This window comes from Balaenoptera ricei, chromosome 11 (genome assembly GCF_028023285.1).
Source record: "Balaenoptera ricei isolate mBalRic1 chromosome 11, mBalRic1.hap2, whole genome shotgun sequence".
Classification (NCBI taxonomy): Eukaryota; Metazoa; Chordata; class Mammalia; order Artiodactyla; family Balaenopteridae; genus Balaenoptera; species Balaenoptera ricei.
The window spans coordinates 69,810,944-69,836,747 of NC_082649.1; the positions used below are offsets into that span (position 1 = coordinate 69,810,944).

Sequence of the window (25,804 nt, forward strand, 5' to 3'; positions counted from 1 at the left end):
AGAAATAAATACAATAGTTGGCAACAAGTTCCCACTGCCCAACAGATCAAGTTCAAACCCTTTGGACCGACATTCAAGGCCTGCCGTCTATACTCTGACTCTGTTCTGCCTACTCTGTAGCCTTGCCTCCGGCTGTTCCTCCAAGTGGTTACTCAATAAATTTGCTTGTGAAATAGAAACAAAACAAAAGGCCTTAAGGCCAGGAGAGCATCAAAGGTCATTATCTAACCAGGTCAAGAGACCCAGCAAAACACCAAGTTGAAGTGTACCAACACAGCCCTGAGCCTGCTGTCTAGCCATCTATTCCTTTGGGAGGAAAAATTTGAGGGCTCCCAATTAGGAGGGAAGAATTCAGGGCTGTGAGTTAGGAGGAAGGTGACAATAGTACTATATGACAGTGCTATGGAAGTATTAGCTCTTTGGAGGAGTGGGAGGCCTGAAGGAATGATAGTCTTTAAGGAAAACCAAGAGTTGCTGAGCTTTCCTCCTGTAGGGCTTCAGATGGAAATGCGAGAGGACTGTTTAAGGAGGGTAGTGAATTTGGGAAGACAACTAGCCAGACTTGCAGTTCTACTTTGGAGCTTCTCTTTTAGTTCTCATGTCTGACTGGACACAGGAGCGATGGCACCTTGTCTCCTCAGCAGGTGGAACGTGTCCATGAGCCAAGGCCACTTAACCACCCTGGACTCTGCTGTCTTTAGGAGGCCTTTTTATAAAATGCCTGCTGTGGACCTAGTGGTAATGGAGAGGGGATTGTGATGTTTTAACCTCTTGCTCCTGTTAATGATATTGCAGTGTCCCATCGTAAACATTCTTTGGTGCCTCCCTTGACCATTTCCCGTTTGCTGTTCAAAAAGCAAAGGTTATGGGGCTTCCCTGGTGGTGCAGTGGTTTGGAGTCTGCCTGCCAATGCAGGGGACACGGGTTCGTGCCCTGGTCTGGGAAGATCCCACATGCCGCGGAGCAGCTGGGCCCGTGAGCCGCAATTACTGAGCCTGCGCGTCTGGAGCCTGTGCTCCGCAACAAGAGAGGCCACGATAGTGAGAGGCCCGCGCACCGCGATGAAGAGTGGCCCCCGCTTGCCACAACTAGAGAAAGCCCTCGCACAGAAACCAAGACCCAACACAGCCATAAATAAATAAAAATAAATTAAAAAAAAAAAAAGCAGAGGTTATCTACCTGAAATCTTTAGTGGTCTCTCCATGTAAGAGTCAAGAAAGTTGCTTCCAGTGCTGCTTCAGGGGAGTGAATCAGCCTGGGCATTCACATGTGAGTGTGTGTGCGTGCATGCACACAGGTCCACACCCACCATCTCCCTCCACCCACAGTTTTTACAATGGCCACATTAGCTTCCCCTCCCTACCCAAACACCAGGCAATGGGATATAGAATGCTAGGAATAAAAGGCCTTGGAATTAGTCCTCCCTGGGACAGGGATTGACTTCTGTGCCAGCATCCAAGAAACTTGGTCTATACCTCTGGTCTGTACCTAAATATTCCTTGGACAAGGGGCTCCTGGGAAGAGACAGGGAAGTGGTTGTTGGGTTGGAAGGCCACTTGTGCTGCTATTTTGCTTAGTTCATTTTAGCCAATATTGAACTGCATGTACTTTCCTAACCATTCCACCTTGTTTAGAGTCTCTATTCCTTTTGCTTATGCTCCTCTATCTGTCTAGAATGTTCTTTTTTTCCTTCCTTTTCTAGCTGGTGCCTACCCATTCTGTTAGATTAAACCCAAGTCTCACCTTTCCAAAGGAAGCGCCCCCATAACCAGTGATAGGCAAGGCTAGATTAAGTGTCCTTTCCCCAAGTGTTATTGCTATTAGGCATTCCACTGTATACGTATACACATGTTTCCCCACGTGGACCATTCCATTGTGCTTTGGCACAGGGCCTGGTACATAGCAGATGCTCAAATGTATGTTAGGCTAAACTAAAAGCAGGGGATGGGAGAGGGAACAGTGTCTGGTTTGCGGCAGTCTCAAGTGGAAAGGTTTAGAATGTGGAGGGGTGGGTGTGTGTGTGTGTGTAAGAAACACTCATTTTGTAACAACCAAATGCTGTTTTCATATGTCATTTCTGCTTCTCCCTTTGCTTTCTTATTTCTGATCTTTGATTAGGATATATAATTGAAGTTTGAGTTCTCCATACAAATGAATACTGCTACCTGGCACGGCTGACCAAGCTCCAGAGCTTTGTGTACTCCCAGACTGTTGAATGTGGTTGTGGGAGTATGGAGTTTGGCAGACCAGGGTTTAAAGAATAATATTTTCCATGAGAGAGCTATTTACATCCTCATTTACACATGTGGGAACTATGGCTCAGAGAAGTTGAACCCATGAACATAGAGCTAATAAGTGACAAAGCCAGGATTCAACACCAGGATTGCCTGACTACAAAGCTTATTCTTATAACTGTCTGCTCCTGTTTTCCTGCTTATTTCCTGTATACCCATAGGCAAGTCTTTTTATCTTTTTAGGGCTTCAGTTTATCATATTTATTTATTTTTAAATTTTATTTATTTATTTTTGGCTGCTTTGGGTCTTCGTTGGTGCGCACAGGCTTTCTCTAGTTGCGACGAGCGGGGCTACTCTTCGTTGTGGTGCGTGGGCTTCTCATTGCGGTGGCTTCTCTTGTTGCGGAGCACGGCCTCTAGGCGCACGGGCTTTAGTAGTTGTGGCACGCGGGCTTCAGTAGTTGTGGTGCACGGGCTTAGTTGCTCCACGGCATGAACCCATGTCCCCTGTATTGGCAGGCAGATTCTTAACCACTGAGCCACCAGGGAAGTACCAGTTTATCATATTTAGAATGAAGGGAGCAAAACTCACCTTGTAGAGTTACTGTAGGAAAGAAAGAAGAAAAGAAACCAAACCCATTCTTTGTACCTGGAATAGTGGTAGTCATAGTAAAAGCAGCGGCTGTTTTATACAATGTTTACTGTGTGCTGGGCATTGTCTTAGCGCTTTATCTAGGCTATCTCATATAATCATCACCACAACCCTCTGAGACTGAGGAATAACACTACACTTGTTATTCCCTTTTTATAATTGAGCAACAGAAAGGTTATAATAAGGGGTAGAGTTGGTGTTCACACCCCAGCAGTCTGGCTTCAGTGTCTATACTGAACCCCTATGCTCTGTTATCTCTTGGGAAACATTAGTTTCCAACTCCATGCTGTTCTAGAATCTGGCATTAATATGAAAGAGACCATAGGGAACCCAGAATGGTAACAGGGCCAGGAGGGGCTACACCGAGCCACGGAAGGTGAGCAGTAACAGAATGCCTGGGACACTCCTGATTCTCTGACTCAGCCACTGACTGGTGAGACGGCCCTTTGGTATTATTTGGTGGTTGAGTGCATAGGATGATGACCCATGGTAAGTCTTTTTTTCAGCTTGGGGACATCAGCTTACTGGTTCACTCATTGAGGTCTGTGGCAGCCCTGGCCTCCCTTTACCAAAGTCTACAGGGTTGCATATTTCTTCTTGAGTCCGTCCTGACATGTTTTTTTAAATGTTGAATATATAAATGAGGGAGAAGGGACAAATCTCCCTTACAGAAAAATTCCAGGTAATAAATGTAGATGGAAAGAGGGAAATAGAAAACCACCATCAGAACACCACAGTAATAATTGCTCTAGGTAAGATCCACTGATGAATGCTAAAATTAGTGGATGAAACTTTTAAGGATATTTGTGTTCTGAAAGCCTCAAAGTACCCCCCACAAACATTTTTTTGTATGTGGTTTTAATATATGTCCAGAAATTCTTTGATGTCCCTCCCTCCAGGAAATGGAGCTTAATTCTCTTCCCCCTGAATGTGGGCCAGGCTTAGTGATTGGCCTCTTAAGAATAAAATATGGAAAGGGAAACATAGTAATTTTACAGTGGAGAAATCTGGCAGACACCACTTCAAGGTTAATGTCACCAGTAATAAGTCATGTTGATATCATGTACCCTGATAAGATGTGATGAGAAGAGCACTTCACCTCTGTGGTATTCTTTCCTAAAAGTCATAACCCCAATCTAATCATCAGACAAACCCAAATTGGGGGACAGTCTATAAAACACCTGACCAGTACTCTTCAAAAAAGTATCAAGGTTGGGAGTTCCCTGGTGGTCCAGTGGTTTGGACTTGGCGCTTTCACTGCCAGGGCCCGGGTTCGAACTCAGAGAACTAAGATCGCACAAGTCCCTTGGTACGGACAAAAAAAAAAAAATCAACGTCATGAAAGACAAGAATAGGCTGAGAAACTGCTGCAGTTTAGGGAAGACTAAAAAGACATGAAAGCTAAACGCAATATGGTATCCTAGATAGGATCCTATAACAGAAAAAGACATTAGTGGAAAACTGGTAAATCCAAAATAACGAACAAAAACAATACCACCAAAAAACAAAACTTCCTGAGTCCTTCCTGCCTGAGAGCCAAGTGGCATGGACTAGAGCACCTCAGTTTCAGCATTTCTGTTCTTATTTTGAATTCCTCTTACCTTTGGGAAAGACCTTTTGGTTGTGTAGTGCTTGTATCTGGGAGGTTGTGGCAGACTTGGGGACAGGTCTATGTGATTGTCAAAGCCTGCCCATCCAGCGAACAGAATGCAGCTCAGCAAATGAGGAGAGGGATGTGCACATGGACCCCAGTTCTTGCTGGTGGTTGATACCACAAATGACATTCCCTCTGTCAGGAATTTCTTCCCCTTTTTCCCCTGTCTCCAAGGCAATAATACCATTAGACATTCTGTTCATCTTTTAAGTTCTCACTTACATTTTACCTCCCATATAATTCCTTGTGTGATCATCCCATGAAATAGTACCTTTCATATTCCTGTGACCCTAACACAATTATCCTTGGTTTAGCTAATTACCTCTGGCTGAAAAATGGTACCTTAAACTTTGAAGGTCTTTAGGTCAGTTTCCCTGCCCCTCCTTTGGTATTTAGCACACCTTGCCTTATTATGTCTAGAAAACAAACTCCTTGAAGGGAAGGAATTTAGAAATATTCCTTGAAGCATCTAGGACAGTGCTTGCCATGTTGTAATCCCTCATTAAATGGTTGGCAAATTGAATGAACCCTTTAATACACTGAAGGGAGGAGTGGTCTCCCTGTTGGCAGTTGAGACTTGCTTAGAGTCATACAAATGAGTGTGAGCTGTATTGGGAACTCAGTTGTCCCTTTCTGAGTAGTCTGAGACCATGACACTTCCTTACTCTGATTATAGTGCTAAATTATATCAAGAGTGATGGCTGTCATTTGTTGTGAGCCTACTCTGGGGGCCAGGCCTGTAGCCAGAGCTACAATAGCTCTGCAGTGTGGACATTACTATACTCATTTTATAGATAAGTCCATTGAGGTTCGGAGAGATGTAACTTGCCTTATTAGATCACCAGCTAATAAGTTGCTGAGTTGAGATTTGGACCCTGGTGTGTCTGGCATCAAAACCCACTCTTCCTCCAGTAAAGGTTGGTCCCTGGCACCTCTTTCCCTTTGTCTCTTCAGACCCATCCCTGGAAGACATATGTGGCACTGAGTGTGCCCAGCTCGGGGAAGATGGGCAGCGGCCACCGCGGTGCACTTCAACTACCTCATCTCAGTCTGAGCCTTCAGAGCAGCTTAGGCGCCACCAAGGCAAGAGCCTTGCCTCCGAGGACCCCAAAAAGAAGAGAGCTCAGAAGCCCTCCCACATGAGGAGAAACATACGGTGAGCTATGCTCTTGGTAAGAGGGGAAGAGAGGGAGTAGAAGTATTACCTTCATTTGAAGGCTGTCAGTAACAAAAGGACTGGTTTGAGCAGGAGAGTCTGATTTCCCAAGGAGAAAAGTATAAGTTGTGTGCCCCAATTAATAGTGAAGATGCAGCTCAGGACCACTGGGTCTGGGCTGTCAGAGGATACAGGGCTGAAGTGGATGGCACTCGAGCACCCCTGGGGAGTGTCCCACTCTTTCGAGGCCCTGGGAAGCAGCCATAGCTCTGGTTGGACTCTGGTTTCTTCCTTTATTTTTTCCTTATGTCTCAAAATAAGAGGAGATAAAAGAAGTTGAGTTCTTATTTTCTTAGAACTCAACATCAGTTGGAAGACGACTGTCTGGTCCAAAGCAGGGCTTCTTCCTTGAGCTAAGAGATCAGCAGATGTGAACCTCCTTAACTATCCAAATCCCCAATAGTCCTTTCTTCCACCAATGACAATTTTGCTGTTGAAAGGAGATAAATGATATTTTTTTCCTCCTACCCTCATTTTTTTTTAAACATAATGATGACTTGAAAATTTACTCTAAGTTTGGGAAATAAGGATGTAGAATCATCCATAATCCTACTTTCCCATATAACAACTCTGTTTTTTATACTGCTTTCCAGCTTTATGAATTACATATTACTCTATTTCACTCTTGATCTGTTATGTGCAGAGATGATTCGGCAGGGGCACCTGTCAGGAAGTTAAATAATATGAAAAACATATTAGCCCAGAACCACCTGAACCTTGAAGTCCCATTTATTTTTTTGCCTTGCCCATTGCGTGGGTGTAGTGGGACTGATATGGCTTCTTCTCCCACCTCAGCTCTCTGAGCCCAGCAATGATGGTTTCCCTCTTTATCTTGACATTACATTGCCCAAATCTCAAGTGAACCCAAGTGCTCTCTCTTATTTAAATGTTTAGCAAGCTGCTCCGGGAGGATCAGTTGGAGCCAGTTACCAAAGCAGCACAACAGGAAGAATTGGAAAGAAGGAAACGCCTGGAGCAGCAGAGGAAGGATTACGCAGCCCCCATTCCCACCGTTCCCCTGGAGTTCCTTCCCGGTAAGCAGTGGAGGTGGCAGGAAAGGCCCCGCGCTGCAGGGAGAAGAGACCCTCAGTGCACACTGTGGTCAAGGACAGATCTGGAATAAGATGGTGGCCTCTCAGGAATCCTTTCAATCCATTCAGTTTCTTAGAAGCACACGATCAGGAGGATCTCATTTGAAAAGTTAAGATGGATAAAAATGTACCTCCTCAAATTGATCTTATTTAGATTTTCATCCATAACTTTGGATGTTAACATGCCAAGGGATTAGGACATTTTCTAGTGGTCAGGTGAATACTAGGAAGTAAGAGCCAGTAGAGAACAGGGAATTAGGGAAGAAGACTGGGGTTTTTGAGGTGCCCTCTACTTGTCTCCTCAGGGGATAGTCCCCCAGAGAGCAACAAAGGAGGAGGATGGCAAATCATTTTGGAAAATATGTTTGAGCTAAATGTGGTGTTGACATTCCCTTCCATCTTTTTTTCCCCAGAAGAAATTGTCTTAAGAACAAGCGATGGACCCCAACTGCCTCCTCGGGTCTTGACCCAGGAAGTGATTTGTTTGGACAGTAGCAGTGGCAGTGAGGATGAAAAAAGCAGTCGAGATGGTAAGATTGAGCCAGAGGTGCCCCTCCTTCCTCCTGACCCAATGTTCGCCCTGAGACATTGGCTGTACCTTTGAATAGAAAATTGTTCAGTCCTTCCTCATTCAGTTTGGGGTCTGACTGTGACAAATTTCCCTGAGTCTCCTTGGTAAATATAAGTTTTCCCCTTGTCTTAACGTGAAGCTAAAAGAGAGAAATAATAGAAATAAAAATTTTTACAAGTGATAACAAGTTCTAACTTTGTTTCCATGCTCTCCTGTTTTAACAACGAGCAGTAAATTATCTCTGCTCCCTGAGTTTTTGTTTTGTTTTGTTGGCTGTCTCAGAGGTGATTGAACTGAGCTCTGGAGAGGAGGACACTCTGCACATTGTGGACAGCAGTGAGTCTGTCAGTGAGGAGGATGAGGAAGAGGAGAAAGGTGGCACCCATGTGAATGACGTCTTAAATCAGCGTGATGCTCTGGGGCGGGTCCTTGTCAACTTGAACCACCCTCCGGAGGAGGAGAATGTCTTCCTGGCCCCACAGTTGGCACAGGCAGTGAAACCGCATCAGGTACAGCAAATCTGGACTCTTCTCTTGGTCTCCTTTCAGCTTCCTTGCTGTGGACGTCACCCGCATCACAGCCTGTGAAGTACTTGTTTGGTACCATGAGCAGCTATTGGAAAGGCCTGATTCTTCCTCCTAGCAGTTGATGCTTCAGGATTCCTGATGAATGGGAAGGGACAAGCCTGAGAGATGCCCTATCATGTAGAAGGTGCTAATCTTTTGGCTTAATAATCTTGAGCCTTCTTCTGTGAGATCTGCAAGACTGATTGAGATTCTCTCTGGAGAGCAGTGCTTTGATTAGGGAGTTGTGGCTCTGGAAGAGATGTGAGACTCAGAAGTCTGAGGGACTTTCTGATAGGAAGGATCAGAGTAGTTTGTGTTGACCCAGAACCTGGAACCAGGACCAGTGAGTGAAAGCTCTATGAAGGCAGAGGTTGACTCAACATAAGAACTCTTAACAGTAAGAATAGCTCCTCGTGAAATGGGCTGCCTTGAGGTGAGCAGCCAAGGTCAGCCAGACGAAGCCTAAGTGAAGGACCCAGTCAGGAATTTGGTACTCAAGATTCTTGCCTCAGATGGGCCACTGTACCAGGTGAATGCTTTTCTGTGTTTTCTCCGAGAAGAACGTCACCAGCCAATAAACTAGTCAGGGTTCAGGGAAACTTCTGTAGCCATCCACACCAGCTGTCTGGTACAATGTCTGCTCATTTACTTAATTCTGACTAGTTCCAAAGTAAGTAAACTAGACCCCTGGTCTTTGCCAGCCAAAGATATTTGTTTGTGTTTGTTCCCTGTCAGATTGGTGGGATCCGGTTCCTGTATGATAACCTGGTTGAGTCCTTGGAGCGATTTAAGACCAGTAGTGGCTTTGGCTGTATCCTGGCCCACAGCATGGGACTGGGGAAAACTTTGCAAGTGATCTCCTTCATCGATGTCCTCTTCCGCCACACGCCAGCCAAAACTGTCCTTGCCATTGTGCCGGTAAGTGTTTGGGAAGGCACCACTTGGTCACCCCTCTTCAGAGCTCTGGAGTAATGCCTTACTGGGCACTAAAAAGCCTTATGAGCTCAGCTCTGAGCTTGTTCCCTAAAACTCTCTTTTTGGACTTGACTTTCTGAAGGTTAATACTCTTCAGAACTGGCTGGCAGAGTTCAACATGTGGCTCCCAGCTCCTGAAGCCCTTCCAGCTGACAACAAGCCTGAAGAAGTCCAGCCTCGGTTCTTTAAAGTTCACATCTTGAATGATGAGCACAAGTAGGTGTCCTGCCCTCTCCTCTCTGCCCCTTTCCTTTTATTTTTTTATTATTATTTTAAAATTTTTATTTATTTTATTTATTTACTTTTGGCTGGCTTGGGTCTTCGTTGCTGTGCGCAGGCCTTCTCTAGTTGCGGCGAGCAAGGGCTATTCTTCGTTGTGGTGTGTGGGCTTCTCATTGCGGTGGCTTCTCTTGTTGCGGAGTGCGGGCTTCGGTAGTTGCGGCACATGGGCTCAGCAGTTGTGGCTCACGGGCTCTAGAGCGCAGTCTCAGTAGTTGTGGTGCACGGGCTTAGTTGCTCCATGGCATGTGGGATCTTCCCAGACCAGGGCTCGAACCCGTGTCCCCTGCATTGGCAGGCGGATTCTCAACCACTGCGCCACCAGGGAAGCCCTAAAGCTATTTCTTGATCCAAGCCAGCAATCCATGCTACCCTTTCCTCTCGTTGATATGGATAATTGAGAAGGTAGACTTTCTTTTCTGCAGAGGCCACCTTTTGTGATGTTTGGTCACACACGTCAAAATGAGGAGACTATGAGTGGCCCCACAGGTGGCTGATCACCTGCTCTTTCCTAGATTTCAGGACTGTCAGTCCACACAGCAGTTAATGAAATACAGCCAGGGCTCAATTGTTTAGGAGTAGAGGGACTGTGCTGAGTGGCATCCGGTCTCTGCTGTTCTTTTTCCTTTACTGTGCGTCCTTGGCTCTTTATTCACGAGGGCCTGGGCAGGTGAAAGGCAGAATGTTGCCCTTGCTTTTACTACTTTGTATTCATTATGGGAATAACTTGAAATTCGCCCTCAAATGTAGAATTGTAGTCATGAATGTACATCCGGGGAGGTTGTCACTTGTGCTTGTCTTGTGCCGTTGAATTTCTGTTTTTTGTTATTTAACCATCATCAGTGAACCAGTCCATCCTTAGTGCAATTAGTGTCTCTAGAATGGTGGGAAAGTCCTTGGGCAGCTGGCCAGCCCTGTGATGCTGCCACATGAAGTCTTTGGCAATAAGGACTTCTGAATGTACATGAACACAGCTTTGACTGTGAGGAATTTTTCCTGGGGAGCAGGGGAAGCAATAATATTTTCTTTCTGTTCACTCTTGCAGGACAATGGCAGCTCGTGCTAAAGTGATGGCTGATTGGGTGTCAGAAGGTGGGGTGCTGCTGATGGGGTACGAAATGTACAGACTCCTCACCCTGAAGAAATCCTTTGCCACAGGTAGACCGAAGAAAACCAAGAAACGTTCTCACCCGGTCATCATTGATCTGGATGAGGAAGATCGACAGCAGGAGTTTCGAAGAGGTGGGCAGCCTCTCTGGGAATACTCTAAAGGGTGATCCAGGGGAAAAGAAATAGTGTCTGCTATAGCACCTAGTCAAATGGGAAGCATTATTGATGTGAGTTGTATTGACATGAACCAGAAATCCTGGTTCCTGAGGTAGGTGGGATGACCTGCACTGGCTCTCAGAAGGTAATGCTTTCTCTGCGGGCAGTGGAATTCTGGGTAGGCCAGGCCACAGGCTGGCATGGGGGAGACTCCCCTGTGTCTTTCATAGAACAGTTAGAAGAGTAACTGCTCCCTTCACCACTTCCCAGAGATGTTGTGAGATAGCATTAAGAAAATATAAAGTATTTAAATCGCTAATATACAGAGTAGTAATAATGTTGTTTGTGAATTTATAAAAGAAGAATTTATCCCAATTTTCTTGTTTTTTGGTGAAAGCCATTCTTCTCATAGTTCTAGTTCTGTTCCCTCTTCTGTGGGGCCTTGGTCTATTTGGGGAAGAAAATTTTTTTTAAGGTTCAGAGGCTGTTTCATTTTATAGATCTCTTCATCTATGAGATTCTGTTTTTTAGGTTTGCTTCTGTGGCTGAATTTGCCATTTAGCGTTGACTGGCGAGTAACTCCAGGAAGACCTTGTCCTTTAGTTAGTTCCCACCAGCCAGCTCTCAGATGGCACCAAGACAATGGTGAGAGCCAGTGGAAGTGTCTGGATTATTCCCATCAATATCATCCAGACTCATTTTTAATCCTAGGCTGGTACTCTGTAAAGTCATGCTGTCTGCTACCTAGTTGGTATAAGCCCTAGGAATGCAAGTCAGTTTTACTCTTAGCCTAAAGGGAAAAAAATTAAGGAAAGGAAAGAGGGAAAAGGGATATTTACTGCAAGAGTCAATAGGCCAGGTTAATGTGTCACACCAAATGCACAGGAGCTTGAATGGCTGGCTCCCTTTCACTAATGGGGGCTGACTCTTGCTTTCCTGCTTCCTTCATTTCTTCTGTCTCCTCCAGGGTGCACCCCTACTTCTCATATTGTTGACTAAGAGCAGGCCCTCTCACCCTCTTACTTCGGATCCTCTTCCCTCCCTAGAGTTTGAGAAGGCCTTATGCCGCCCTGGCCCTGATGTGGTAATCTGTGACGAGGGACACCGCATCAAAAACTGCCAGGCCAGCACCTCACAGGCCCTGAAGAACATTCGCTCTCGCCGCCGGGTGGTGCTGACCGGATACCCCCTGCAGAACAACCTCATCGAGTACTGGTGCATGGTAGACTTTGTGCGCCCAGACTTCCTTGGCACCCGGCAGGAGTTCAGCAACATGTTTGAGCGCCCCATCCTGAATGGACAGTGTATTGACAGCACGCCTCAGGATGTCCGCCTCATGCGGTACCGGAGCCATGTCCTGCACAGCCTCCTGGAGGGCTTTGTGCAGAGGTGAGCCATACTGAGGGCTCTGTTTTCTAAATCCTTGGAGAGCCCTGGTGGAATAGACATGACAAGGCTTTCCTGAAGGGGAAAGGTGGTTACAGTGGGAGGGCCCCTTTCTAGTAGGGCAATAGTAAAACTTTCCTTTTACTGAATAGCTTTTCCTGAATAGTTAGCAGACGGTGGATATCCAATATTTCAATCTCTGAAAGTCTGGTGCAGAAGTGCTTTTCTCAGAAGTTAATCTTTGAGGTTACTAGGGATATCTGCCTTACTTGCTGAGAGAAGCAGGAGACAGCTACCATTCTAATGACTTGAGTGAAAGAATAAAGTGGTGGTTCTCAGGGGTATGACTTCACCAGTTTCAGCATCTTAGAAGATGTAGGTTAGGCCAGTCTGAAGCATCCCGTTGTTTTTCCTTGTTAAGATGGCATGTGTGGAGAAAGCTTAGAGAAGCAGCCCTAGATTAGGGTAAGAACCTGGAGTTCCCAGGTCACTCTGCCTCTTTGCTTTAGTTTTTATACTCAAAATAAGTTTCTTGATGGTTGCTGAGCCAATCCGCATTATGGTAAGGCTGCTGTGAATGTTGAGATCCTAAAGAAGGCGGTGTGGCAGAAATGCAGGGTTCTGTTTTTATCCTGCACTGACCCCTCCTGGACACACTGCCTTGTCAATTCTGATCTGTACCTTTGTAGGAGAGGCCACACTGTGCTGAAGATTCATCTCCCTGCCAAGGAAGAAAATGTGATCCTGGTGCGACTCTCTAAGATCCAGCGAGATTTGTATACACAGTTCATGGACCGCTTCCGGGACTGTGGTAGCAGCGGCTGGCTGGGGCTGAACCCCCTCAAGGCTTTCTGTGTCTGCTGCAAGGTGTGTTGAGGCCTCAGGGAATACTAAGATACAGACTAAGGATGCTCATGGTCCCAAGGGAGTTGTTCCTGCTGGGAGTCCTTGATAAAGGAAGAAGTTCACTGAATTGAGAGCTCCAAGGCGAGACAGTTCCCGGGAGTGCCACTCATAGACTATAATGTAAATGGTGCCCTTGCAAATGTGCAACTTGTTATACCAAACTTGAGAAGTCACTTCCTTTCTCACTGATTTTTTTCACCTGAGAAATGGAGTGATGGTGGAACATCGTGGGACAAAATTTTTGACTGCTAGCGTAATCAGGATTCAAGAAATATATAGCATAGACACATTATTAGGGATACCTTCCATTTGATTCTGTATTTAATCAGATCAAGATCTCTTTCATTCTGATAATGCTTGAGATGGTTTGGGGACAGCAAGGCCTAGGTGTCTTTAGCACTGAGCCTCGTGAATAGGTTGATGAACCCTGACTTGTCTTTGACCTGGCCAGATGCTCTCTGTTGCCTCACGAAGGATCTGTTTCTTTGACAGCTCTCAACCAACCTGTTGGATATTATTTCCAATTGAGCACTGCTTTAATAAGTCAGCTGAAGGTGTGTGTCTGGGGACAGATGGGTTTCAAAATATTTCTTTTGTACCCACAGTCCTAGACCAGGGCAAGGAAGCTAAAGCAGACATGGTCTTGAGGATGCTGCGGTGCAAACATACCCTTCCCATCCCCCCCCACCCCTCTTTCCCCTGGAATTCTCAACTCCTGCCAGGAATAGTCCCTGAAATGACTTACGGTTGATCATCTGTAAGTTAGATACATTTGTCCATAGGGAGAGATTGGTCTTGTTTCATAGTTTCATACAGTAGTTGACTGTAGCCACATGGTGAAACAGGAATGTTCATGTTCTTGCTTAAATAAGAATGCAAGACTTGTGACACAGCCTTTTTGGTTGTGTACCAATCATACTGGCATGCCTCCTGGTGTGAATTCTCCCATTCATGTATCATGGCAATCAGAGTTGGTTAGTGAAAATGAATGTGCAGGCTCTTTGACCATGAGGGGGTTGGGGAGACATTAATTTTTGGTGTGACTGTGTGCTGTGGGAGGTGTGTGTTTGAATAACTGCATGTTTCCAGACTCCCTGGGACACCCTTAGATTGTTCTCTGCCCTATGCTTCCTCCCCTTTAACTTGAACCTCAGATCTGGAATCACCCCGACGTGCTGTACGAAGCCCTTCAGAAGGAGAACCTGGCCAATGAGCAAGACTTAGACGTGGAAGAGCTTGGTTCAGCAGGGACTAGTGCCCGCTGCCCTTCACACGGAACAAAAGGCAAGGGTGAGGACAGCGCCTCAATGGGAGAGGCGACCAATAGCAAGTTCCTACAAGGGGTTGGCTTTAACCCTTTCCAGGAGCGAGGCAACAACATTGTCACATATGAATGGGTGAGTCAAGCAGATACTTTTGTGGCCATAAACCACTGCTGAGAAGGGATCGTGCAAAGCTTTCGTGGGGAGAGGGTGGGGCTTGCGCAGTGCACTGTACTGTTAAGGTCTGCAGGGAACTATTAAGGTTGCCCGGGAGCTGCTGCCTTTGAGGGAGAGAATTCTATTTCTAGTAATCTGGCCATGGACCTGCTCCAAGCTGCCTCATTTCCTCTCCTATAGGCCAAGGATCTTTTGACTAATTATCAGACTGGTGTCTTAGAGAACTCTCCCAAGATGGTACTGCTTTTCCACCTGATTGAGGAAAGTGTGAAGCTTGGAGACAAGATCCTTGTGTTCAGGTAGGACGAGAAATTGCCGAGTGTGTGTCTTTGGTAAAGAGTGATACAACCCCTGCAGACTGAGACCATCCGGGGTTGCACCAGCCCCCTTTTATCTCCATGCCTCTGCAACCAGTGCTTCTTGTGAGGACCTTCTTGCATTTCTTCTCTTTCTTACAGTTTCTTTTTTTATCCAGTGCAATTTGTCTGCAGAGAACAATTTGAAACCTTAGGCTAACATTGGAGATCACAGTCTAATCCTTCAGATTGTGGCACAGGCCAAATATGACCTGTGGCCTGTTTTTGTACAGCCTGAGAGCTAGTTTTTACATTTGAAAAGAGTTTTTTTGTTTTTTTAAAGAAGCATATGCAGGGAATTCCCTGGTGGTCCAGTGGTTAGGACTCTTGAGATCCCACTGCGGGGGACACGGGTTCAATCCCTGGTCAGGGAACTAAGATCCCGTAAGCCGCAGGGTGCGGCCAAAAAAAATAAAATAAAAAAATTTTTAAATAAAAATAAAAAAAAGAGAAGCATATGCAGCAGAGACTGTGTGTGGTCTGCAAAGCCTAAAAATATTTACTCTCTGGCCCTTTACAGAAAACATTTGCTGACCCCTGGTCTAAACTGTGTCTATGCCTCCCCAGCCTTTTTTTTTTTTTTTTCTTTTTCTAAGCTTTGTATATAAGGCCAAATAAATGATGTTTTTTTTCCAAGTCACATTCTCAGTCTTGCCAGAGCTTTGAGTCCCATCAAGGCCTCACTCCTCAGGGAAACAGACGTAAAGTAGATTGCTTCTCCTTTGTTCCGACTAGATTATGCTCCAGTGAGAGCTAAGTGGCAGGAGCCTGGCTTGGGAGTCTCAGAGTGAGGGTTCCCATGTGTAAGATACTTTGAGAGGAAAGCAGTGATTATAACTTAGGGAGAGCCTAGTGTTCCACTGCTTTTATGGACTGGCTCTCTGCATAACTTGGAAGCAACTAAATGATCTATCTCCTTAGTAAGATCCATAATATTGCCTGTGGCCTATAATTAGATCTAATACATATTCATGCAGTGTTGGTTTTTAATGCTGATGCTATTTGTTACTCTGCACTGAGCTAAATCTCAGAATTTTTCAATCAAGGAAGTAATAGGATAGAGAATTTTTTAGTAGGGTGGTGGTAATAAGTGTGTGGATGACTCTACTCCCTTATGAGCTAGGGTGGTTCTTTGTGGGGAGTAGGATGTGGGAGCTCCCGCTGTCAGAGGGGAGCCTATTGAGGTGGGCCTATTGGGTAACAAGATTCCCTTAGGTCCAGGAGCCTTCTGAACCAAATGTGTCCCTTTCAGCCAGAGCCTTTCCACCTTGGCTTTAATCGAGGAGTTCCTAGGGAAACGAGAAGCTCCCTGTCTACCTGGTGCTGAGGGGCAAGGAGTACAGAAGTGGGTTCGAAACGTCAGCTACTTCCGTGAGTTCATTGCTGCTTTCTTCCTGGAGCCTTGGCAAGGTCTGCCTAAGGGTTTCCTTTCCCTCTCTCTCGTTCTCTCTTCTCCTACTCCATTCACCGTCACATGAACAGGAATATCTGTGATTGACTAAGGAGCAGAGAGACACTAAGAGCGAGCTGCTTTGTGTGAGGCACTGTCCTGGGCTGGGGAGCTTAAGCCAGATAGGGGGAGTGCAGAGATGTAGAAGACATATGCCTTGTCATCATCCGAGGTGCAGCAACTCAAGGACAGATTCAAAGTAGCACTGATTGATTGCCCTCATGGTGGTTCTAAGGAGGACAGAATCATCATGGTGAGGACGGTTGGAGAAGGCTTCCTGGAGGAGGTGGAACTTGTACTAGACTTGCAGAGATGGGGAGAATTTGGATATACAGAGCTGGTGTGGCCCAAAGATCATCTTAGGCAGAAGGAACAAAGTGAACACAGCCTAGATCATGTATTCAAATTGGGAGAGATGGTGTCCCTAAGGGGGTGAAAATTGGTTCTCGAGGAGACAAAAAAATCTTAACTTTCTGAAAGTATAAAGCACAAATATGTGTATAATGAGTAAACATATACAGTATATCTGTAGTGTTAAAATTTTATGGAGGGCATGGTGATTGGGAAAAAATGTGTAAAAAGCCTCCTTAATGGGGTGGTAATGAAAAAAAAAAGTTGAGAAATAGTGACTTCAGGGACTTATTGACCAGATATTGACATTTGGGCCAGTTAATTCTTTGTTGTAGGGGGCTGTCCTTTGCATTGTAGGATGTTTAGCAGCATCTCTGTTCTCTACTCACTAGATGGCAGTAGCATCCACACAGTTATAACAACCCAAACCATCTCCAAATATTGCCAAATGTTCCCTGTGGGGTAGTAGGGTGGGGAAATCTTCTTGTTGAGAAGCCCTGGCTAAAGGAAAGATTTAGAGAAATGGAGGTTCAGGGGGTGGTGATGAGACTCCAGCACAGGAGCTAGCCTGGATCCTTGTGTTGACTATAGGCTTGCCCAATGAGTCAGTGCTGAGCTTTTTTGTGCTTGGAAATTGTGGGAACTCAAGTTGAAAGGTAGGTTGGGGTGTTGATTGAGGGAGCCTCTAATACCAGGCAATTAAACTAATGCTTCCTACATTGGTAGTAATTCAGTTCTCCATGTAGTATTTCATACCCTTAGCTTTGCCCTTTTCTCTGCTTTACTATAGGTGGCAAATGCCGCCCCTCTTCCCTTATTCATGCTTCTTAACTGAAGCTTACCTTTTCTCTTTCTTTCGAGCTTCCCTCTTTTCACTCATATGTCCCATCCCACTGCTCCAGTTCTATTTTTTTTATGTCTCCTTAGAGCAACTTCTTAGCCTTAGGAGCTTGTTAACAATGTGGATTCCTGCGTGGTGGAGGAACATCATCCATATAAAACACAAAACCCTTGGTCCTTTTGAAGTCACTAAGATTCACAGGACTGAGGCAGAGCAGTTACCTTAAGCCAGTGTTTATCAGGCTTCCTTAACCAGGGCGATTCTTTTGCACTCTGAAGTCTAGGAACCTTGGCCTTAGAATTGACCCAAGATACTAAAGGGAAAAACACAGTTTATAGTCTTTGTTGCACATGTGAATCACTTGGGGGTATTTTAAAATTATAGATGCCTGGGTCTCATGGTAGATCCCCACAGAATGTCCAGGGTGTGGAATCTGAGCACTGTTGTGTGTGTTTGTTTTGTTTTAAACACGTTTGCCCATTGATTTTGCTGTGTACCCCTGCCCTCATCTGTCCATTTCTTGTGTGTTTCCTTCTGTCCTAGGGCTAGATGGTAGCACCCCTGCCTTTGAGAGGGAGCGGCTCATTAATCAGTTCAATGATCCCAGCAACCTCACCACCTGGCTGTTCCTTCTCTCCACAAGGTGAGTAGATCCTGAGAGGAGAGGTCAGAGGACTGCATTCAGGGCATTTGGCTACATGGGCAGGTACCGCAAAGGCTTGTCCAAGTTCTGTCGGAAGAGATCTCCTCAGGTTTGTGACTTGTTTTTGAGGTCAGAGAGGGGACCCCAGAAAGAAATTGTGTTAGAAGGGCAGTTATGATAGTGTCATGAATTTCTCTGAGACCTTCATTCACAATGGTCATAATTAGCTTTTCTGTCAGGACGGTTCTGAGGCTTAGATGATGTGATGAATGTGAAAGTGCTTTAGTAAGTAGAAAATGTAATATAACTATAAAAGGCTGATGGCATTATTTGTCTCATGCCAAGCGACTTGAAGGCTGTTCTGCCTTCTGCCATCAGAACGCCCTCGATAGGGTATGAACCAGTCATTCTCCTAAGCTGTTAGACTAAACACATCAGAAACATTGGTACGCAGACATTTCCCCTCACCCAGTGACATCACTCTGGGGCCAAGATGTGGGCCTTTACTCATCACAGAGGGATGGGAGAGTGGGTTTTCTTTCTGAGCTGGTAGGTACTTCCATGTTGGACTTTCAGGGCATACTTTTCCGTGCTTGAGGAATGCACTGTTCATTAGCAGAATCATTCAGTATATTCTGCTTAGGATAAAGAGCACGATATTGGGGTAGGAGTCACAGAGGGTGAAACCAATTTGAAAACTATCTTTAAAACTAAAGGTTCTGTGATTATTGGCTTGTGTTTTAAAGGGCTGGGTGCTTGGGCGTGAATCTGATTGGTGCCAACCGAGTGGTGGTGTTTGATGCTTCCTGGAACCCTTGCCATGATGCTCAGGCAGTATGTCGGGTATACCGTTATGGCCAGAAAAAGCCCTGTCACATCTATCGCCTTGTGGCTGATTTCACCCTCGAAAAGAAGATCTATGACCGTCAGATTTCCAAGCAGGGCATGTCAGGTGGGCCATCTTCCAGGCTCAGAAGAGGCACATTTATACAGGCTACCATTCTAATTGTATCAAGGGTGGGAGGGGACCCCGGGGGGCAGGATGTAGAAACACAGACAGGCTTTCAGTCATAGAAAGCTAGCAGTTCCTTCCATCTCATTCTGATTCAAATAATTGCTTAAGAGGGAATTTACCTCATATTGTTGAAGATGGGTTTAATAAGAGCTGAGCTGGTTATGTAGTTTTCTCTTAACATATTTCTGTTTCATGAGGGCCTCAGACCTGCTCTTTGACTTTCAGATATGGGGTGGCCTGAGGTGGTTTAGATATTAGTGACAATTATGCCACCCACAACCTTTCTTCCAATATTTGTAGCTGTGCTTTTGCAGTTTTCTTTGCTGTGAACTGACTTTCTCCATGTCTTCTCCCTTCTAGATCGGGTCGTGGATGATCTCAATCCAATGCTGAACTTTACTCGAAAGGAGGTGGAGAACCTACTGCACTTTGTTGAGAAGGAGCCAGCTCCCCAAGCATCCTTGAACATAAAGGGGATCAAGGAGCCAGTCCTGCAACTTGCCTGTCTGCAATACCCTCACCTCATCACCAAGGTAAGACCCTGGTATGCATGTGTCCCAGTACTGCACTCTCCACTGAGGGAGGCTTGTCTGGCAAGCTTGTTTCCTTCATCCAAAGTTTTGTTTCACGCAGATGACTTGAATTTAGCTGCTTCTTTTCCTTGCCGCAGACAGTCCCCCTCCCCTCTCCAAACCACCTATCCTATCCTAGTCTCATCCTAGGAGTGTGAGCTCAGTCATGAGAATAATTTGGCCATTGTGAGTTTTCCTAGCAGAAAGAGAGGGGGGAAAGTTCTGAAAATATAGTCTGGTAATTCTCTGAACTCTCCCATTCTTTTGATATGGAAGGCAGACTTAGGTTGTCTAAAGCTGGTGCTAGGTTAGAGTTGAGAATTTATGCTCCTGACAGGAAGACAGTAAACCCGCCTGTCTGTCTGAGAGCAGGCTCTTTGCTAAATACTGGAGACAGCCAGCCATTTCTTGGTTTCAAAGTAAGGCTTATTGTACGTCACAAAGACTGGTAATTAAATCAACATCCTCCTGTGTCCCCAGGAGCCTTTTGAGCATGAGTCATTGCTCCTTAACCGAAAGGATCACAAGCTGACCAAAGCTGAGAAAAAAGCAGCAAAGAAAAGCTATGAGGAAGACAAACGTACATCGGTCCCCTACACCCGCCCATCATATGCGCAGTATTACCCCGCCAGTGACCAGAGCCTGACCAGCATCCCTGCCTTCAGTCAGAGAAACTGGTGAGTCACTGAAAAGGGAGGAAGGTTTGCTGCTGGGCCAGGGCCAAGCCTTTCAACTGGTTCCTTTTTTAAATAAAGGGAGACCCTACAACTTGCTCTTTGGCTGCTGTGAACTGAGAGGTTCTGCTCTTGGATGAGGTGCTGAAGCAGTTCAGCAGCCCTGGTGTTTTAAGCAGCTCTGGCTGGAAGAGTGAGCTGCTGGCCTTGTGACTCAGGAGAGTCCCTCTGGACTCCCGAGGAGATGCAGCTTCCCATAACACAAATGCCCAGCCCTTCCACACAGCTGCTTCCTATCTGCAGCACCTTGGTGCTAGCCCTCACTTAGCAGCGAAGTTCAAGAGTGAAGGCCAGGTCTTCTATGGGTCTTGGATTGTAGTCAGGGAATTCTGCTGTTCCTAATGGAATTTCATTCTGTGTCTGCCTTATTCCTGAGCAAAAAATCTTTTTCTTGAGTACAGCTTCCAGAACTATTAAGAATAGGAAAAGCATGGAAGCCAATTGCTAGGCGGGAGAAAAGCTCTTTGCAGGAAATTATAGAATAGTATCTGTGTTTTTTTTTCCTCATTACAAGACAAAGTGCCTCATAGCCTTTATCAGATCAGCTTCCTGATTGCCTGGTTTGCATTTTTACATTGTTTGATTATCTTGAATTAAAGATAATTATTTTGAGAGGGATAGATTTAAGAATTGTTTCTTTTGACTATTCCATGTTTAAAAAAAAAAACAAACTTGTCAAATGAGCTTCTAAAGGAGCTGAAGCCATGTAAGATTTTATGTAAGACTAAATTTTAGTGAGTAAATTTGCTACTTTTTATGTATAAGATGCTTTCAAGTAGAAAATTGCTATGTTTCAAAGCCTTCAAACTTTATTTCTGTGTCATTTTCCAAGATACTGTTGCCTGAGTATGTTCTCCTCTTGTCGTCCACCCCTTTTATCTCTTTTCTGGGCTTTTCCTTGTAATAGCAGGAATGGACTAAGTCTGAACCCAGTAGGAGAAAAGCCATATGGAGGGAAGATGTGACAAATGGGCTGGGCTGTGAGGAGATTTCAGCTCCTTTTCTGGCCCAACTCTGGCCCTGTGGGAGGCATCGGCCTCTCACAGCATTTGATGAGCCATCCTGTGATCCTGCTGATTCCTTATCCTGTCTGGGTACATGTGAGGAGGCCTTTCCACCCAAATTCCTAGCCTTAGCCCCTGCAGAGTATGGGGCTTAGGCTAGATTCCTGTTACCCTTCTGACTTCTTATCCTGAGAAGAGTCCCATTGACATCTGAGCAGGGCCCCCAGCTCCTGCATAGCCACCCTGGGCAGGCATTGTGGAAGTGGGTCCCAGATCCTGGTGAGCTTGCTGTGCTACCTGGCCTATCTGGGAATGATGGCATCCACAGGGCCCCAGGGGTTGCCCAAAGGCAACCTGAGAGCAGTGTGACTGAGGAGACATGCAGACCTACTCCAACAGCAGTGGTGTGTTCTTTTATGTGCCAGTCTTCAGTCAGATGACGAAGAGCATACCAGTCCAAGAGGCTCTCTTTCTCAGAACTAAAGACCAAAGATGCAGACTTCAGAAAGCTTAGAGACAGGGGCTTAATTTCAAAAACCTTAAATAAGGAGTAGCTTTCTTCAGGTACCAACATCCAGTTGAAAGGAAGGTGAAAAGTGAGGAATGCATCATTGACCACAGGATAACATTTGGCACTTTGGTAGTAAGAGATGCACAACCAGTGCTCAGGCTGGCCATGGCTATGTGCCATTTAGAAGCCCAACTTCTGTGCACGGCGTTTTGCCTGCTGCTGCTTTTGTGGTGGCTGTGACTATAGGGGCACTTTGGGGATTGGCCCTGGGAGAAGTCCATTGAAAAGTAATACAGAGGAGAGAGGTGTCTGCATTACTTATTGAAACTTGAGGTTTCAGAGGGTAATGATGGTTAAAGCTGGATAGATGGTCTCAAGATCACCAGAACATGTGACATCACATGGCCCTATTTTCTTGGGTTAGTGGGAAAATTCCACCCATTTATTTTCAAATTAGTATGCACCGTGTTCTGAAGAACTTCTCCCCACTTAATGCCTCTTTGCCTCTACCTGATCCAAGGACGAATTCCTTCCAAGGACGAATTCCTAATGTATGTAGACAGTCCAAATTCTAGAGGAGCAGATGTCACCTCACATTTCCAAAAAGGCATTATTCCACTGACATCTGATTCTTATTAGACTCTGAGAGGCTTTATCCCTTGCTGTCTCTGTCTCCTCTCTGTCTCAGCCCTGCCTCTAGTCTCCTTTTGAATTTACCATACCCTGCAGGTTCTTTTGATCCTTCTCTCAGCAGCATCTGAGGCTGTAGAATGGGGAAGTCTGGAGAGGCTCAGCAGTCTTTGCAGAAAGGTAAGTAAGGGCTGTTCTGCCAAACTTCCTTAGTGTGCTTCTCTTTCTCTCCCAGGCAGCCAACACTGAAGAGTGATGAGAAGCCTGTGGCCAGTGTTCGCCCTGTACAGTCCACCCCGATCCCCATGATGCCACGGCATGTCCCACTGGGAGGTAGTGTAAGCTCTGCCTCCAGCACAAATCCAGCTATGAACTTCCCAATCAACTACCTGCAACGTGCGGGAGTCCTTGTGCAGAAGGTGGTCACCACAACAGGTTGGGAGCTCCTGAGTTCTCTTCCAGGGTGCTGTCCCTTTTAAAATTGCTTTGTTCATTCAGGAAGTGTTTATTAAACAATGTTTGCATTCTAGGCCATACTACATTGGCACTCTAGGTAAAAATAGAGAAGGCAGCAGTCCCTGATCTTGAAGAATTTGCATTCTAATGAAATGTCTTAAGAATAGCAACACGGAACTGGGTTTTCTTGAATGTGGTGGGTGGGATGGACTCTGAACACTGCAGAAATTGTGGAAATGTCACTGGACATAGGGTTGGTCTTCAGAGAGAGGTGTGAATGTGTTGAGTCCTGCCTGACTTGTAGGGTCAGGTGGGTATGAAGGACAGCTCTCAACCTCTTTAGTTAAAAGACCTAAATGTCGCTTGCTTCTTTCTTTGTAAGTTTAATGTAGATCGAGCATGATGGGCCAGTGGTAGGAGATGGGCAGCCCATCCGTCCCTGCACTTGATTCTGTGGTTCAGGGTAATTGGGAAGGAAAGCATTTCATGATGCTGTTTTTCATCTTGTTATCTAGAAATATTCATAATACATTTTCATGAAAACATCTTAATTGGTTTTTTTGAGTATGAAAATAATAGCTGTTCACTGTAAAAAAAAAAATTTGAAACAAATTAAAAACAGAGAGGCTCTCAGGACTTCCCTGGTGGTCCAGTGGTTAAGACTCCGTGCTTCCACTGCAGGGGGTGTGGTTTCGATCCCTGGTCGGGGAACTAAGATCCCACTGCCCTGCGGCGCAGCCAAAAAAAAGAGAGAGCCTCTCATAATCCTATTTCTCTGCTGATTCTTGAAAATGCTCTTTCTCTTCATAGTGACAGGAGCAGCAGATACATGCAAATAGCTTAGAGAAGGAGAAACAAAAATAGAAATAACCATTTGAACTGAAACTTTTTCTAAACCAAAAACTCTATGATTTTTAAATTAAATCAAGGAAACTTGATCAGAAAGATGATCAGATTTCTAAAAAGTTTCTTGTTTTCACAGTATTCTTTGTTTAGACAGTTGTGAGAGGCCCTGCTGGTTTCACCTTCCTTGGTTCTGACCTCTGCTCCACTGAGATGCTTTAGGGAAACCATTGAGGAACAGGAGTGCATGTGGACTTTGCATTTTATTTCCCTCCTTCAGTCAGGCCCCATGTAATCTAAATCTGAGGTCTGTTGTCTCCACTAGATATTGTTATTCCTGGACTCAACAGCTCCACAGACGTACAGGCAAGAATTAATGCTGGTGAGAGCATCCACATCATCCGTGGGACAAAAGGTGAGAGCCTGACCAAAGGGCTTATTCCCTACCTTTGGTTGAGAGTGGTGGGCTGGCAAGCAAAATAAATACATATGGCTTGAGCTAGAGAGAAGATAGGAATCATCCTATAGGAGTGTAACATGTGGGGGAAACATGAGAAAATGACATTTCTAGGAGCTTAGCCGAGTTGGGGTGGGCTCAAAGGATATCTGTCAGTGGCTTAAAAGAAAGGAGTTAGGGTCCCTGCATTCCTATATTTTGCCATTGTTTTTATGGAGAATCTTGGAGTGGATTTGGATACACACAGTGTTTTGTGTTGGTCTCAGCCTATCGATAGTATCGGCTAGGAATGCCTGGGGCACTCATCCAGTCCTGTAGTACTTGTGGCAAGCCCCCACATACACTTCCCCAGAGCCAGTGTTGTGGCTAGACCAGCCCTTGTTGTTCTTATTATGATTGCAAGATGTACCTCAGCAACAATCATCAGGGAACTTTGAAAAAACAAGGTTTGCTACTCACAGGTCCTGTAGGGTACATGGCACACTCAAGGGCCACACAGGAAGGTTGTGGGAAGAGAGAGAGAGAAAGAGATTGTGGACCTGGGTCTCTGTCTTTATTAGGGTCCAAGAGTGGGGTGGCTAAGGTTTCACAGGTTCACTCTTCATTGGTGAATTTATTTATTTATATTTTAGGCCACGCCGTGTGGCTTGTGGGATCTTATTTCCCCAACCAGGGATCAAACTTGTTCCCCCTGCAGTGGAAGCATAGAGTCCTAACCACTGAACCACCAGGGAAGTCCCTTTATTGGTGAATTTAAAACATAAGAATGGGAATTAGTGTGTGGGAAGGGAAGAGCGAGGTCACTCAAGGGTTAGTTACCTAGGTTACCTCAGGCTTTCTAAAAAGGAACTTTTCAAGGGAGGGAGCAGCCTGGTTCCTTACCTAGTAGTTTGGCTAGTAGCTGTGCCGTACAGCTGGCAGTTTGTTTACCCAAGATGGATATCTTTGAAATGGATGTCTTAGCAATCAAAAGCTTAATGTCTAGCACTTACACTACACACAGGGAGACCAGAACCAGAGGGAATGAGCTGTGGAATGGGTTATAAGCCAACATGTTTATTGTTGTGCCATCTTACCTACTTGCTTAGAGTGGGGTGGACGTCTCTGATTAGGAAATGTAGTGGGTGGATGAATTAGTATACCTGGGTTGCATGACAGAATTTTCCAGTGTGGCCATTTGAAAAGTCCACTGCCTCTGGCCTCCTTATGGAGTTCTCCAGGTGAGATTGCTGGAGAAATCTGGGCTGGAGGGTGTTAGGACACAGCTGAAGCCTATCTTTTATGTCAGCCTCTGCTGTGTGAGGCTCCCCAAGGGTCTTTGTTTAGTAAGGAGATTTTGCCCTAGCCTCTGTTGGGTTAAAGTACTTTAGTTTCAGGGAAAAGATGCCATGAAATACATGACACCCAGAGAAGGTCATATGTAGCCCCCTTACTGGGTTCTTCCTGGTCTTAGAGCAGGGGTATGCAAACTGTGGCCCACGGACCAAATCATGCCTGCTTCCTGTTACTGTACCTCTGAGCTAAGAATGGGTTTTACATTTTCAACCATTTTCAATTGGTTGAAAAAAAAAATCAAAAGTATAGTATTCTGTGACATGAAAGCCATATGAAATTCACATTTCAGTGTCCATAAATAAAGACCTTTGGAGCACAGCCATACCCAGCTGTCATGTTACAGCAGCAGAGTAGTTGCAACAGAGACCTTA

At 45.4% G+C, this 25,804-nt stretch overlaps 1 protein-coding gene across 5 annotated transcripts in view; it reads left to right on the forward strand.

Annotated features, from left to right (window-relative positions):
- Positions 1-25,804, forward strand: part of RAD54L2 (RAD54 like 2) — an 89,671-nt gene that overhangs the window by 59,932 nt on the left and 3,935 nt on the right. For all 5 annotated transcript variants that reach the window (XM_059939776.1, XM_059939777.1, XM_059939775.1 and 2 more), the window contains 18 exons: positions 5,495-5,696; positions 6,651-6,790; positions 7,261-7,377; positions 7,701-7,927; positions 8,720-8,902; positions 9,042-9,175; positions 10,284-10,480; positions 11,551-11,893; positions 12,580-12,757; positions 13,951-14,193; positions 14,416-14,534; positions 15,844-15,962; positions 17,777-17,876; positions 18,623-18,828; positions 19,252-19,424; positions 19,944-20,140; positions 22,578-22,777; positions 23,967-24,056. In XM_059939776.1, coding sequence (XP_059795759.1) covers positions 5,495-5,696; positions 6,651-6,790; positions 7,261-7,377; positions 7,701-7,927; positions 8,720-8,902; positions 9,042-9,175; positions 10,284-10,480; positions 11,551-11,893; positions 12,580-12,757; positions 13,951-14,193; positions 14,416-14,534; positions 15,844-15,962; positions 17,777-17,876; positions 18,623-18,828; positions 19,252-19,424; positions 19,944-20,140; positions 22,578-22,777; positions 23,967-24,056 — 3,168 coding nt within the window. The remainder of the gene's footprint in view (positions 1-5,494; positions 5,697-6,650; positions 6,791-7,260; positions 7,378-7,700; positions 7,928-8,719; positions 8,903-9,041; positions 9,176-10,283; positions 10,481-11,550; positions 11,894-12,579; positions 12,758-13,950; positions 14,194-14,415; positions 14,535-15,843; positions 15,963-17,776; positions 17,877-18,622; positions 18,829-19,251; positions 19,425-19,943; positions 20,141-22,577; positions 22,778-23,966; positions 24,057-25,804) is intronic.